The 13,042-nt window shown below is 36.5% G+C and overlaps 1 protein-coding gene and 1 long non-coding RNA gene across 3 annotated transcripts; one reads left to right on the top strand and one right to left on the bottom strand.

Moving 5' to 3' along the window:
* Positions 1-3,240: 3,240 nt before the first annotated feature.
* On the bottom strand, positions 3,241-9,359 carry LOC141591460 (uncharacterized). 2 transcript variants are annotated; one of them, XR_012520878.1, is made up of 8 exons: positions 9,220-9,359; positions 8,294-8,399; positions 7,641-7,707; positions 5,851-6,094; positions 5,543-5,601; positions 4,192-4,297; positions 3,442-3,524; positions 3,241-3,319 (listed from the first exon to the last, which is right to left on the bottom strand). It is a non-coding gene; the product is annotated as an uncharacterized LOC141591460 (long non-coding RNA). The 2 variants fall into 2 exon arrangements; XR_012520879.1 differs by lacking the exon at positions 9,220-9,359 and adding an exon at positions 8,617-8,788.
* Positions 9,360-9,773: 414 nt separating this feature from the next.
* On the top strand, positions 9,774-10,716 carry LOC141593163 (RNA polymerase II C-terminal domain phosphatase-like 4). The gene is made up of 2 exons (XM_074414116.1): positions 9,774-9,876; positions 9,929-10,716. The coding sequence occupies exons 1-2, from the start codon at positions 9,774-9,776 to the stop codon at positions 10,714-10,716; spliced, it is 891 nt and encodes a 296-aa protein (XP_074270217.1).
* Positions 10,717-13,042: the final 2,326 nt, after the last annotated feature.

Genomic DNA, 13,042 nt, shown 5'->3' with positions numbered 1-13,042 from the left:
TGTAAAACCAATACTCCATTGCCATTCATTTCACTAGTTGTATCATGAAAAACACACCCTGAATAACAATGATAATATAATGTGTAAGCAAAGCATTAAACAAACAGTTTCTAACCGATTGCAACCCCATCGTTTTAAGACACTTATAAATTCTCAAGTTCTCGTCTATTTTCATTAAAAAATCAGCATCGTTATTTATACTCTAATACAATATCTTGCCTTACTGGAGGAGGACACTACTAATCCAAATAATACATACGATAGTGGTGCTGAATATTCTGGATCTTAATACAAAATATTTGCTCGACCGCAGATTAGCGGGCTGCAAATAGGAGTTGAATTGTTACATACTTGCCGAAAAAGGAACAAGTAGGGGTAAAAAAAAAAAAAAAAACAATCACAAGATACAACCACCTTAAGATCCTACCTTTGATTAGGGGTTACAACTTACACTACCAATTTTACAATAAAAAGTTCATTAAGTGAAAGTGACTGATAAGTTTGCCGTGTTTTAGGAAAGCTACCGCATTCTCATTCAAATCCCTTGCCATTTTGTCATACATTATGGTCCTCTGCTCCATGTTCGAGATGGGAGCACACCAGAACCAAGATTCCGGAAGGTTTTTATCACTTCTCAATCATCTGTCAAACCTCGGATATTTATTTCTTTCTAGTTAATGCACGAGATATCTTTTTGCAAAAAGACGATTTTTCCACACAAATCGAAATCAAAGAAAATTCAACTTACTTATTAAGCCAGGCTAAACACAAGAAAAGAAAATACAAATATAACAGGAAGAAAGCTGATTATAATGTAATCGTCGACCCAATCTAGAACATAATTTATAGTTTGCGATTCGGACATATCAGACCACAAATTTTAAGTAACGGCATGACATCATAGGAACAGAGAGTATACCTTACCCCTACATTGCACCACTCCATGAGTATAGTGTCTGTTTCCCATTACTAAAGGGTTGTGCATGCAGAAACTATGTACATAGATATGGTCCCAACGGTTGGCAAATGGGGCATTGTATATAAGCATTCTTCATGTAGAAAGTTCATGAGATGTACAACTGATTGTGATAGATTCCTAGTGTCCATGAATTTACCTGTTGTTTCTCATTTCATCTAATGTTAAAAGGTTTCTTGGATATAACTTTAGGAACGAAGAGAGAGGAAGGGGTGAAGGGAAAGGAAAGGGAGGTCAGGACAGGACAGAAAATAGATCCCTTCATTCCCCTCCGGTCCTCCCTTCCCCCTTCGCTCCTCCTTGTAACTCTCTTTGCTAACCAAAAAAAGAAATTTTAACTTCTAGCTCCCGTCCCTTTCCCTCCAAACCGCTCCTCCACCAAACCAGCTCTAGAGTGTCCTTGGAGTTTGGATACAAAAATAGGACAAGCCTTGTCCAGTTGTACCACTGTTATTATGGCAACTCCCACAGTCAAACATACTCACATATACACAATCATCTGAGCCCACCATTTGTAAGGGTTTCTGGATTTTTACCCTCGGAAATTGACTGATAAACAGCCCGTGGTAAAGCGCCAACCAGTGTAGCTGAAACATAATAGTCCTGACTATTAATCGTGAAACCGACTCGTCAACAGCTTGTGAATCAGTGGATACTTGTTCAACTACATCGGGGTCAGGAACAACCGAAATCAAAATTTATTGTGTATTTGAAACCAATTTTGCTAAAAAAAATTAAAACCTTAATTATAATGAATGCATAACATTAACTTTGAAATTTTCACGAAACACCCTAAACAAAATCTTGTGACTCCGCCATTAACCATGTGGGACATGTGGCTACATCGTGAGAAAAGCTCATCGTAGGAAGGCAAGTCATGACGGTTTTACGGTTTGGTTTGATACTCGAGAAACAGATTAGCACCAGTTGTTTGCCACTCACACAAGTTTCTGTCTTACCACGTAACCCTAGATCAAGTAAACTACATTTTCTCAGGAGTAATAGCCTTGAGAAAACAACCAAATGCAAGTTACCTGCGATGAGTTATGAAGACCTAAATCTTGAAATCTCTCTGCTTCGATTTTTTTGTCCATTTCTTTCAGTCACATTCTCTTTTTCTTGTTCTGCTATCCTTCGCAACATAAAGTTGAAACTTTAAAGTACAAACCTCTGCAGCAGTATCACTGATACACTCGCGCTGGATGTGCAATCTTTCCTCTTCCCCGGCCTCTTCATTTCTGTAAGAAGAAATTGTAAATATAATTGGTAATAATGTGCAAAACTAAACTCCATAAAATAAACTGTCAAAAAAAACTTAAAACAGATTAACCAACCCGTTTTTATGGTAAAAGATTCATTCTGCAGCTTAAGCCCCTCCCTTCTATGCTTTTCCTCAGGCGAGATGTAAACCCCTTATTACCTGCTCGCCGCAGAATGCGTCTCAGGAGCGGCTGTGCTAGGAGCCCTTCTTCTGGAAAGCCCGATCGAATCGAACTTCGGGGCACACCATAACTTGGCACTATACACGAGCATTCGTTGCCTTCATAGGAACCTAAAGGCTCTGCCTTGTGCCGTTAGAATGGAAAAAAAAAAAAAACAAAGGAATGTCAACTAATCGGAGAAAAAGCAATGTGGCTTTTCGAATTAACGTGCAGCGGCTTTGAGGAAGAATGTGCGAGTTCAGGACTTACTTTGCAGATAATAGTAATACATTGTTGAAGAAGATCTGCTTTCGGCCTTGAAGAACATCAACTCAGAACTATCGAAACACCAATAAGAGATCAACCTTATCCTCGAATACAAGACAAGTGGATAACAATATCAGACCAAGTAACCAATTTCTCAACATTTCCTCAAAAAAGAAAGTATATTTGGTACAATGATTTCTTAGGCTCTTTCCCCCCGTTGATTTCAAGAACCTCAGAATATGGTTCCTCGTATTGATGTGTGTGTATAAGAAGACATTAACTGCGTATTATTACTAAACCATGGAGATGGAGCATTTTCTTAGATGCTGAGAGCATATGTAAGGGAAAAAAAACATGCCAGTCATGTCCAATATGGTTTCTTTATCACTACACACATTAGTAAATATTCATGGACCATCAATTGGGTTTACTTCTCATTTTAGCAGTTAAAAGCTGTCTCGACAAAGAGCAACAGCAATTCAGAAGAAATTAAAACAGAGCCTAAAACAATAATATATATATACAACTACACAAGTCGTACATTTGTTACGTAGATATAAAAGAGACATAGCTCAAAACCTTACCCATTGTAATACATAGCTTCATATGTAGCCAATTTTGGGTTTGTTTGATATTTGAAGGCATAGTGCAAAACCTGCAAAGGAGCAAAAAAGAACGATACCATATGCTTATCAATTATCATAGCAATATTCATCTGCTGATTCACACAATTATGGACTCGTCAAACAAGGTTAGTTATCACAAAAGAAAACAAACCTGATAATAAATATCCATCTAGCCTCTTGGCTGCATGCGCTCCCATTGTTTACGTTTAACTCCATACTATCCTCAATATTTTCCTGAAAATAGACGAGATCAAATGATGTCATCTTCCTGCGTCAATCTCGTAAGCATAAATTGATTAGAAGTCTAAGTTAAGCACATTCTAGTGATGGTTAGAATGAAACTACTGAACTATTAGTAGTAAAAACATGCAGGCAGGAGTGCAGGACAAACAAAAGAAAGAACATAACCGTTTTCTTTTTCCCTATCAGGTGTACCCTAGACTCTAGAATCCCTGCTATGTATAATGATACAAAGAAGCAAAAATACTTGTGTTGTTCTAAGCTTCTTAAACTCCAATTAATTGAGCCTCATAGTCCTGTCTTTACTGTTCGGACACTCCTCAAGTTTTGAGTTAAGCGACATAGTTTCCTAGCTAATAAAGTTGGCAACGGAGAGGTTTCGGCCACCTAGTCTCTCAAGCAAAATAGAAATTAATTAAGAATAACCTGATCTAAAGGCAGATTAAAATAAGACTAAAACAGGAGAACCCAACATACTAACATAGATGTGGGACTAAAACACATCCGATCGGACGTAATCTTTTTAATCAATCATGAAAGATTTAAACTTTTTGCCAACACAACAACTACGATTATCAGAAACAAAACAACTTGAGATTAAAAATACCAACGATGAAGCAAAATGTAAATAATCCGCAACAAAAGATAGAAACATATTCACCTACAAACAGAGGAGATGGTTTTCCAGGTCTTGTCCCAAAATCTCAATGGAATTGAGTTCCAATGAAGAACGAATGCCAGGCGACTTAATGATGATTAATGATGATCTGCAACACAACAAAAGACAACAAAAGATTCAGACTACTTAATTAGAATGCTTGAATTACTCAGCCATTATTGCTGTAGAACTGCTGAGTGTGAGTGAGTTGAGAGTCGAGCGAAGAACCCTAAAAAAATTGGGCTAATAGAGAGAGGAAAGGGAACACAGAGAAAAAGGTAGGGCATAATGGAAAGAGAAGGTGAGGATTCGAGTGGGGAATAGCGAAGAGAGAAACCAAATATGAGAAAACAGGTAAAAAAAAAGGTGAAACTGCAAAACGACGTCGTTCGAGTACAGTAACTTTCCCTGGGGACTTTTTTGTTAAGGTGAGTAGATTATTGTGAGAAAACGTTTAATGGGGGCGATACGTAACTCCAATCATCCAAGTGACTTCAATCATTTAAGACTATGTTTAACCCTAGACTTAATACAAGTCTTAACAACAGTGAAATTTTTTGTTTTTAAGACTTAATTCATCCTCCCTTATTTCTTCAAGTTTATCCCTCAGATTCCTCAAAAAAACTCTAAATTAAGTAGTGGGATCCGTTTGAGTACGTTTTTTTACTCACAAACTACTATTCACTTGTCTCAAAGTGAGTCTTTGAAATCCAAGACCCAAGTTGAGACAAATGAATAGTGCCTTCCACATTATTGCATAAACTTGGTGAATCTGAACAAAGTCTGAGCTTCAGACTCCCACTTGGGATAAACTCAGCCTAAATGCCTAATATAATGGTTTATTATAATGGTTTGCTAAAATCTCTTTGTTGTTTGAGTAATTAAATCATGTAACAAACAGCTAAGCTTAACTTTACATTATAGTTGTCTGTAAGTACCCTTTGGGTCAGCTACTTATGACATTTGAAGTGTTGGGACTGCCGCTTCCACTACACCGTCACATTAGTATAATATTGTCCGCTTTGGGCCAAGCCCGCACAGATTTGTTTTTGGGCTCCTTCCCAAAAGGCCTCATACCAATGGAGTGGCGGGTCTCTTATAAAGAAGGCAATACTCCTTTTCTTCTCCAATGTGGGACTTGGATTGGCCACCCCAACATGAAGGGCATCAGAGGTGAACAAATCCGAATTCGCAGGACTAACTGGCAACATAATTCAATTTTTAATATGGTCCCTGATCGTCTTCCTAATTCTATCTTATATGTTAGTAGGGTTGATTTCCTACAGGAACTTTGGTGATACAGCTAAATCAATAATAAGTGTAAGATTAAGAACATTATGGAAAAAAATCTTACATCAAATAGGCCTATCTGAAACCCCTTTTGTTTTTTCCTGCTTCTCTTTCAGACTCAGCCTACAATCATGTGACAATGCCAAAACAATTGTGTGATTAAAAATATCCACAAGTCATCTATGAAAGATATACTCCACTACATATTGTTTGTTCATAACCAATATGGAAGTAAACCCACTTCAAGTTAAATCTGATACTGAAATTTAGGCCGTTTCAAATATGTAATATCATTTTGTAATTAAGACAGTGTTTTATTTGGTACTCTGTAATTAAGACAGTGCAAAGCCTGGGACAGGTGAGCGTTCTCACCATTTTCGCAACTTCTTATGGTGCTCAGGTGGCATTTTTACTTTCCAGCTTCTACAGAGAACGGAGGCCAAACAAGCGAACAGAATAAAAGAGGTCCAAAATCACACTCGAAAGTCCGAAACCCTCATATAGACACAATCATAGAGAAAATAACCAAATGTTAACCATCATCTTTGTCGTAATCATCACAACAGGTGCTATATCCAACATCCCTCTTCTTGATTCCACTGCCTCTTCTTGATTCCTGAAAAAAAAATTATGGACTTTGTTATTTATTCTATCCTTCAACCCTACAACTACAAAAACGATGATAAAAAATATCACAAGTATAAGAACAATAAATAAGGGATTTACAAATAAAAATATTGAAACTGTCCAAACTACAAAAGTCAGCCGCCTCCAACAACAATGATCCAAGCACAGAAAAATGAAAATGCTTTACAATATTTGATTCAATAATGGTGACTCTGAACCACAGAATAATGGTAACTCTGAACCACACAACATCATTAACAAAGAGACAAAGGTAGCTAACTAAATTCAAAGATCGGACACCTCCACGAACAATAATCCATACTCAAAATGAAAATCCTTTCCAACATTATGTCAAAAGACTTAAATTATTTTATTTTACTCCTCGATTCCGACACATGGAGAAGTGCGTACACACATACAGGAAGACACTACAAATCGTACATGACACAGCAGACATTTGCTTGGCTATTTAACCTGCATTGGTTTTCTGGAACATTTTATGAGTACATTGCCTGAATGACAGATTGACATTCTCATATATTAACCTCTGCATTTCTCATGCCTGGATGCATGGATGCATATGGAACCTGCCCTGCACCCATATTTCCTCATGCCATGAAATTGGGTGTTGTTGAAACGTTGGCTATGGAGTAAATGTTGTATGATGATCAGCAGAGAGAGTCTGCACTAAATTGTAAAACTACCTTAGCTATTGCGAGGGATACTGCAGCATTTTTTTTTTTGGAAATTTTGTAGAATTAACACACAGTGCTATTGTGAGTTACCATGTACTATTTTGTAGCATCTTTTTTGGAAATTTTTGCAGTTCTATAGAGTGAAGACTATCAGGTCAGATATATATGCAGCAAATGTAACTTAAACTAAATACCTTGAGTTTGCCATTTATTTAGAACACATGCACTTGCAGGGAAGAAGATGATCGATCAAAAGGCAAGCAAACACGATAGAGTAGGGAATTACCATTGCAATCAAGGAGTAGAGGGATTGTTTGCCGGAATTCTAAACAGATAGACTGAGAAATAGATTAGACCATCTGTGCACAAGCATAGTGTGTGTTGAATGTTACGTGGTCATATCTAATTAGGCAATCCCGGTTTAAGATGTCAGAAGATGGGTACTAATATAATACCAGACTTGAGCACCATTTTATTATACCGCTCACTGTTCTACCTTCCACTCATTACTCTCTTCACTACTCCATCTATATTAAACACTCCTATCAACCATCCTAAACATCAAGGGCATTTAAGAGAAACACTCAGCTACGTAAGCGTTAATGTTCCGCTAAAAAGCCCTCGCCCCAAGACTAAAAGACTAATCAGTGTGTGTTCCTGTTTGCGGTTCTCCTTCTCCTACAACCCGACTCCTCATCCACATGGCAAAGAGTAACAGGCAAATAGTTTGACAATAACCTTATGAAGTTCATCAAAGACAATGAATCAACTTATAGTCAAATCAATTGCAGGAGAAATAAAGTTGTATAACAAACAATTAAGAAACTTATATCAGCTTACCTTCTTGTATGCCTTCTTCTTAGCTCCAATCACGTTAAAGCGGTGATTACGCTTAAAGTCGTCTCACCTTCATAATTGACATTTAACAAATCAATGCCATTATTGAGAAAGTATGGAATATACAATCACAAATCTAATAAAGATAGCAAACCACGCTTTCTAAAATAAGGACATTACAAAGGCAATATAATACTCAATCATCATCTTTATCAACCCGCGAGTTAAATGTAAAGAAGGATAGTTTCTGATTACAAAATAATAAGAACATGGAAGAGTTACTACACAGGTATAACACAAGCAAACATCATCCATTATACACCTATAACTTATTCACAACTCTCAAACACCATAGCAACAACTGCAGACTTCAGTTTACTTGTAGAGAAAACATCTAGAAGATATGAATACAATATCCTAATAGCCTAAAAACAACAGTACTCTGTAAATATTTGTAGAGAAAACATCTAGAAGATATGAATTCAACTCTCGTAAGTCACAAGTTCTTATTTTTTTTCTTTTATATTCAAGAGTCTTACTAGATTGAAAACCCATCATAAATTCATAATCAAAGCTACAAAAAGTTCAACTACAAGTATCAAATATATCACATATAAACTAAATTACGGAGATAAGGAAATAAAGGGGGTAATCACCTAGAGGGAAGGAAACAAGGCAGATAGTTGATGGCTCTTCTGAATTCGCATTTGCTGTCAATTACCTATTCTCGTAATTCACCATTCCATTCATAGATGCTGCCACCTGTTGTTTTAACACATTTGAGAAAGAAATAAAAAATAAGTTTCAAATTCTACATTTACAAGTTAGGTTAATAATGGTTTAAATAACAACAAATTGCCATTCATCTAAATTAATTTTCACTTAAAACTACAATTAATACATCTATCCATTATTTAATTATAAAATTATCATACAAAACTAAAAATATAACAAAAAAATATATCTTTGATAAACCAACCTGAAGATGACCTGACATAAACGACCCGACCCGAACCCATCACTGACCCAGCATAATTCGAATCCGATATGATCAAACACGATTGTCACCTTTGGGTGCGTAGATTAAGTTACCATAGTATACCCTTTTTCTTAACCTAACCAAAGTAAGTTTTATATGTAGGTTTTCACTCAAATCGAATCTAATTGCTCAAAAAAAAATTGAACAATGGATTAAAATTGTCTAATTAACGAAATAATTTACTTTTTAGGGTTTATAAATTAGTAAAACTAATGTTTTTTCGATTCATCTTTATCTTATTCACTATACCGTCTTTTCGATTCATCTATTATCTTTATTAATTCAGAAATTAAGAGACGAATTGAGTATAATAAATATGGAGTAACAAGTTAATCTGCTGATTTGTGTTGCAATAGATCCAAATTTTCCATACTACGTAGAACATTTCTGGAGCAAGTGATTAAATGGACTTTAGAAGATGAATTTGCCACTAACTGTCAGAGAGCATACCAATTCTATTTGCTTTCAATTTCACGTGCTTTACCTTTTTATAACCAAAAAAAAAAAAAATTCACGTGCTTTCCAAAATCAGTATGATTTTACCTTGAATTTTTTCAAAAGAAGTATCGGAAGAAGGGGAGTGCAGCCAATGTTGGCCGGAGCAAAATTTGTCGGTGGCTGATCGGAGGTGATGACCAGAGGTGGTGAACGGAGGTGGTGATGGGAGATGAGGGAAGAGAGGAAAAAAAGTAATTGAGTGAGGGAATGAAAAAATGACAAGGGTAACATTGTAAAAGTCGTATGTGAAAGAGTAAAATGCGTATGTGAAAAAGTACGTCCCTTTCCAAAAAGTTGTCTAACTTTCTTAAAAGCGTAGAAAGGTTAATAATTTCCAAAAACTTGTGTAACTCTCCTAGAAGCGTAGAAAAAGAGAATTAACTTTCAAAAACTTATCTAACTTTCCTAAAAGCATAAAAGAGGTTAACAATTTCCAGAAAACTTGTCTAATAACTTTCCTAAAACACAATCACTATTGTTTTGATCGTTTCCTATATAAAGCAAACATGTACCCAGGAAAAGGCATACATCCAAAATTGTGATTTTGTGATTTTTTTTTTAAGAAAAAAAAAGAGAGAGAATAAGAGTTTAGAGAGAGAATGAAAGATATATTAGCATCTCTATCTCTAATCGATGGTGATGGTGAGAAAAACCCTAATAAGGGGCAAGTATGTCTACATCCGGCTTTGATAGAAAAAAAAGGTATGCGCCGTTTGTAAAAAGGAGCAAGCATGTGTACATACGGCTTTGATAGAAAAAAAGGTATGCGCCCTTTGTAAGAAGTCCGACAACTTTAAAATTCCGGCTACTCTTCCGTTTGGGTACCTCTTTTGCGGTTTATCCCTCACCGCCGAAGCTATTCGACATCTCCGTGACCTTGATCTCGATAAACTCTTGCTCCGTAAGAAGCTCCATCTCGTTCTTGATCTTGATAATACTCTAATTCACGCAGTTGAAAAGAGTAATAATAACGTCAATGTCAATGTCAAGAAGAAGAACAATAATAAGAAGAAAAACAACAACAAGAAGAAGAAGTCATCTTCATCGTCTAATAATGATGATGTTTACAATATCTTGCAAGGGAAGACTTCCGTCAAGTTAAGGCCCGGTGTTCGTGATTTCCTTGAAAAGGCTTCCAAATTGTTCGATTTAAGCATGTACACAATGGCTAAGAAAGATTACGCTAAGGAGATTGTGAAAGTACTCGAATCCGACTCAGTTCGCTTTTCAAGCGTCATCTCTAATGAGTATTCTGCCAAAGACAACACAAAATCTCTCAACATTGTCTTATCCCATCAACATGTTACCTTAATTGTTGACGATGTAGCAGACATGTGGGCGCCTCAAGATCAACGTAACGTCATCAAAATTCAATCCTATATCTTCTTCCAAAATGGGGCCGCCCCTCCTGATTATGATGACGATGATCAAGAGTTAGCAAGGGTTTGGAGTATCTTGGAGAATGTTCATACAAATTTTTTTGATAACAACCAAAACAACTATGCTTCTAAAGATGTGAGACAGCTACTTAGGAAAAATTAGGAAAAATTAAGATGATTGATTCAAAAGTACACTAGTTACAAATTACAAAGCAGCTGCTGTTTATTTAATTTCAAGTGATGTTTGTTTCATATACTTTATATAATAAAGATCAATATTATGTATTCCATACAAACACAAATTTTTGTCTCTGTTTGTGACTTCAATTTAGTAGCCAAAACTTAATTATTGGCGAAAAAATAGCAAGGCATTGCTGTTTTCGTTTGTGACTTCGATTTTAAATTCACAAAAATAGCAATAGAGAACATTCCTGACTCCCAAGAGCTTTCGCTTGTAAAGGCTGCCAAGATACGAACATTCAATCCTCTAAGGAAAAGAACAATCCATCCAAACGCTACCATTTTATCGCTAATCCAAGATCCATCAACCTTCATACTAACCATACAACCACTATACGTCACGTTCATGAGGAAAGTAAGGTGATAATCAACTGCACATCATCTGCCCTCACATATATTCCTGCAATTCCAGCAGTCCCAGAACTATCTCCGAAGCAAAAAATACCCATGTTATCATCCTTCAGTTCACTAAGGTAGTGTATGTGCCATTAATGATGAGTGAACTCGCAAACAAAGAAAAAGCAATCAGGAACAAGAACATTACCTCTCTCAAAATGAGAATTTTCGTTCCAAACTGGGGACCGGAAACTTCAACAGTTCTTTCCCAATATACGAAAGACATTCCTGAGGAAAATCACTTGTTCTTGGCCCTTTTTCAATTTTCTGTAAGATGTGACAGGAGAGTTGAGAGCTTCCAAATAGCCGCTTTTTTCATTATTATCTCCCAGACGACGCTTTATCCAGAACACATGCACGGCGCATAGCAGCAGTGATGGAAAGAGAAGAGACCTTCTGTCAGTCTGTGTATCACATCATTCCCATGAGAAGAACAGCATCAAAAGTTCAAAACAGTCAGTTCTCAGTTTTCAGGATTCAAACACCACCATTTTACCCATTTACTCCTATTCTAGATACCTAAAGACGAGGTTTTTCCAATCCAGACCTTTCAAAAGTAGATCAAATCCCACTTGAATTTCTGTTAAATGATACACTTTACATCTATATGACTATATTTACATAAATTATTTGAAATGAAAGTCGCATCTCTAATTAATAACCTCTTTCTCCCATTCAGAGGTCTATAGTTAGGGGACAATACATACCAAAAGGTTCGAAGAAAGGAAGAGAAGAAAAAGCTTTAAATAAAAAGGTCTCCTTACCCGCAGGTAACACAAGGGCTTCACGCCTATGTAGTACTTTGGTTTGCATAACACCCTTACACACCATTCTTTAGAAATTAGAATTAACTCCCCGGATCATACATGGTAGCAGGAAGAATAGAGAATGGATTCCTTCTCCGCCACTTATCTAAATCCAACCGATTTCCGCTGGACAGGGGAAAATGGAATGAACCCTTTGTTTCGCTCCTTTCCATGTCCCTGTGAACGACGGTAACTGTCTTACACCGTTCCCACCAAATTTGTCAATATAGACGTAATCTTTGACATGGAATACGAGTTAAAGAGATGTTTTTGTTACCCTTGTTCATTTTTACACAACAATCCCTTGAAATACTTGGAAGCATCAACAGCTCCTTACGGATCCTCAATTCCTTCTTCAGATTGATATCGTAAACAGTAGAGACGACCAAACTCTTCAGGACACTTGCATTTCAAAGAAGATGCCCCATAAGTAACAATGCACCCTTCTCACCACAAAACTCATAAACTTCAATCACATCAACACGACATGTAAAAGGGCAGTAAGCCACCGTAGCAGTGATCCGAACACTGGTAAGAATTAATGCAGCAAGGAAAGCCCTGAATAACAAATTCGAAGTGAAAAAAATTGAATATACAGATTCATACAAACTCTTGTATAACGTGGCAATTAACAAAGCTAATACTATTAGTAAGTGGCTACTAACCGAATAAAAGACGACAGTTTTAAGTTGAGGAGGGATTTATCTATCAAGCATATCACGTGTTTCCAAGCATTACAAGAACACACACCAAAAAAAGGCAGCGGATGATGAGGATACAAGAATAGGGAAGGAGGAAACTTAGTACACCCAAAAAAAAAAAAAAAAAAAAAAAAAAAAAAAAAAACAGAAAAATGACAAGGAAAAACACGGCCATTTATTGTAGGCGGGATAGAACATAGCAGTCTGATCTGATGTTTACAAATCTATTTGGCATGACATGTGTCGTTAGCGCACGTTCGACTTTACATACTGTGGTGGCAAAGTTTTAGCTGGAGTAGTGTCAAACATTGTAGCTGTAACTCTCGCGTGTTGCTGAGTTGAACCT

Source organism: Silene latifolia, chromosome 7 (assembly GCF_048544455.1).
Source record: "Silene latifolia isolate original U9 population chromosome 7, ASM4854445v1, whole genome shotgun sequence".
Lineage (NCBI taxonomy): Eukaryota > Viridiplantae > Streptophyta > Magnoliopsida > Caryophyllales > Caryophyllaceae > Silene > Silene latifolia.
The sequence above is the reverse complement of the archived record's forward strand: the minus strand, read 5'-3'. Positions and strand labels throughout refer to the sequence as shown.

Excerpts from the sequence above, each read along its gene's own strand:
- LOC141593163 (XM_074414116.1), top strand. The coding sequence starts at position 9,774 with ATGAAAGATATATTAGCATCTCTATCTCTAATCGATGGTGATGGTGAG. Across the intron at positions 9,877-9,928 it reads GGCTTTGATAGAAAAAAAAG|AAAAAAAGGTATGCGCCCTT; the intron begins GTATGCGCCGTT and ends CGGCTTTGATAG.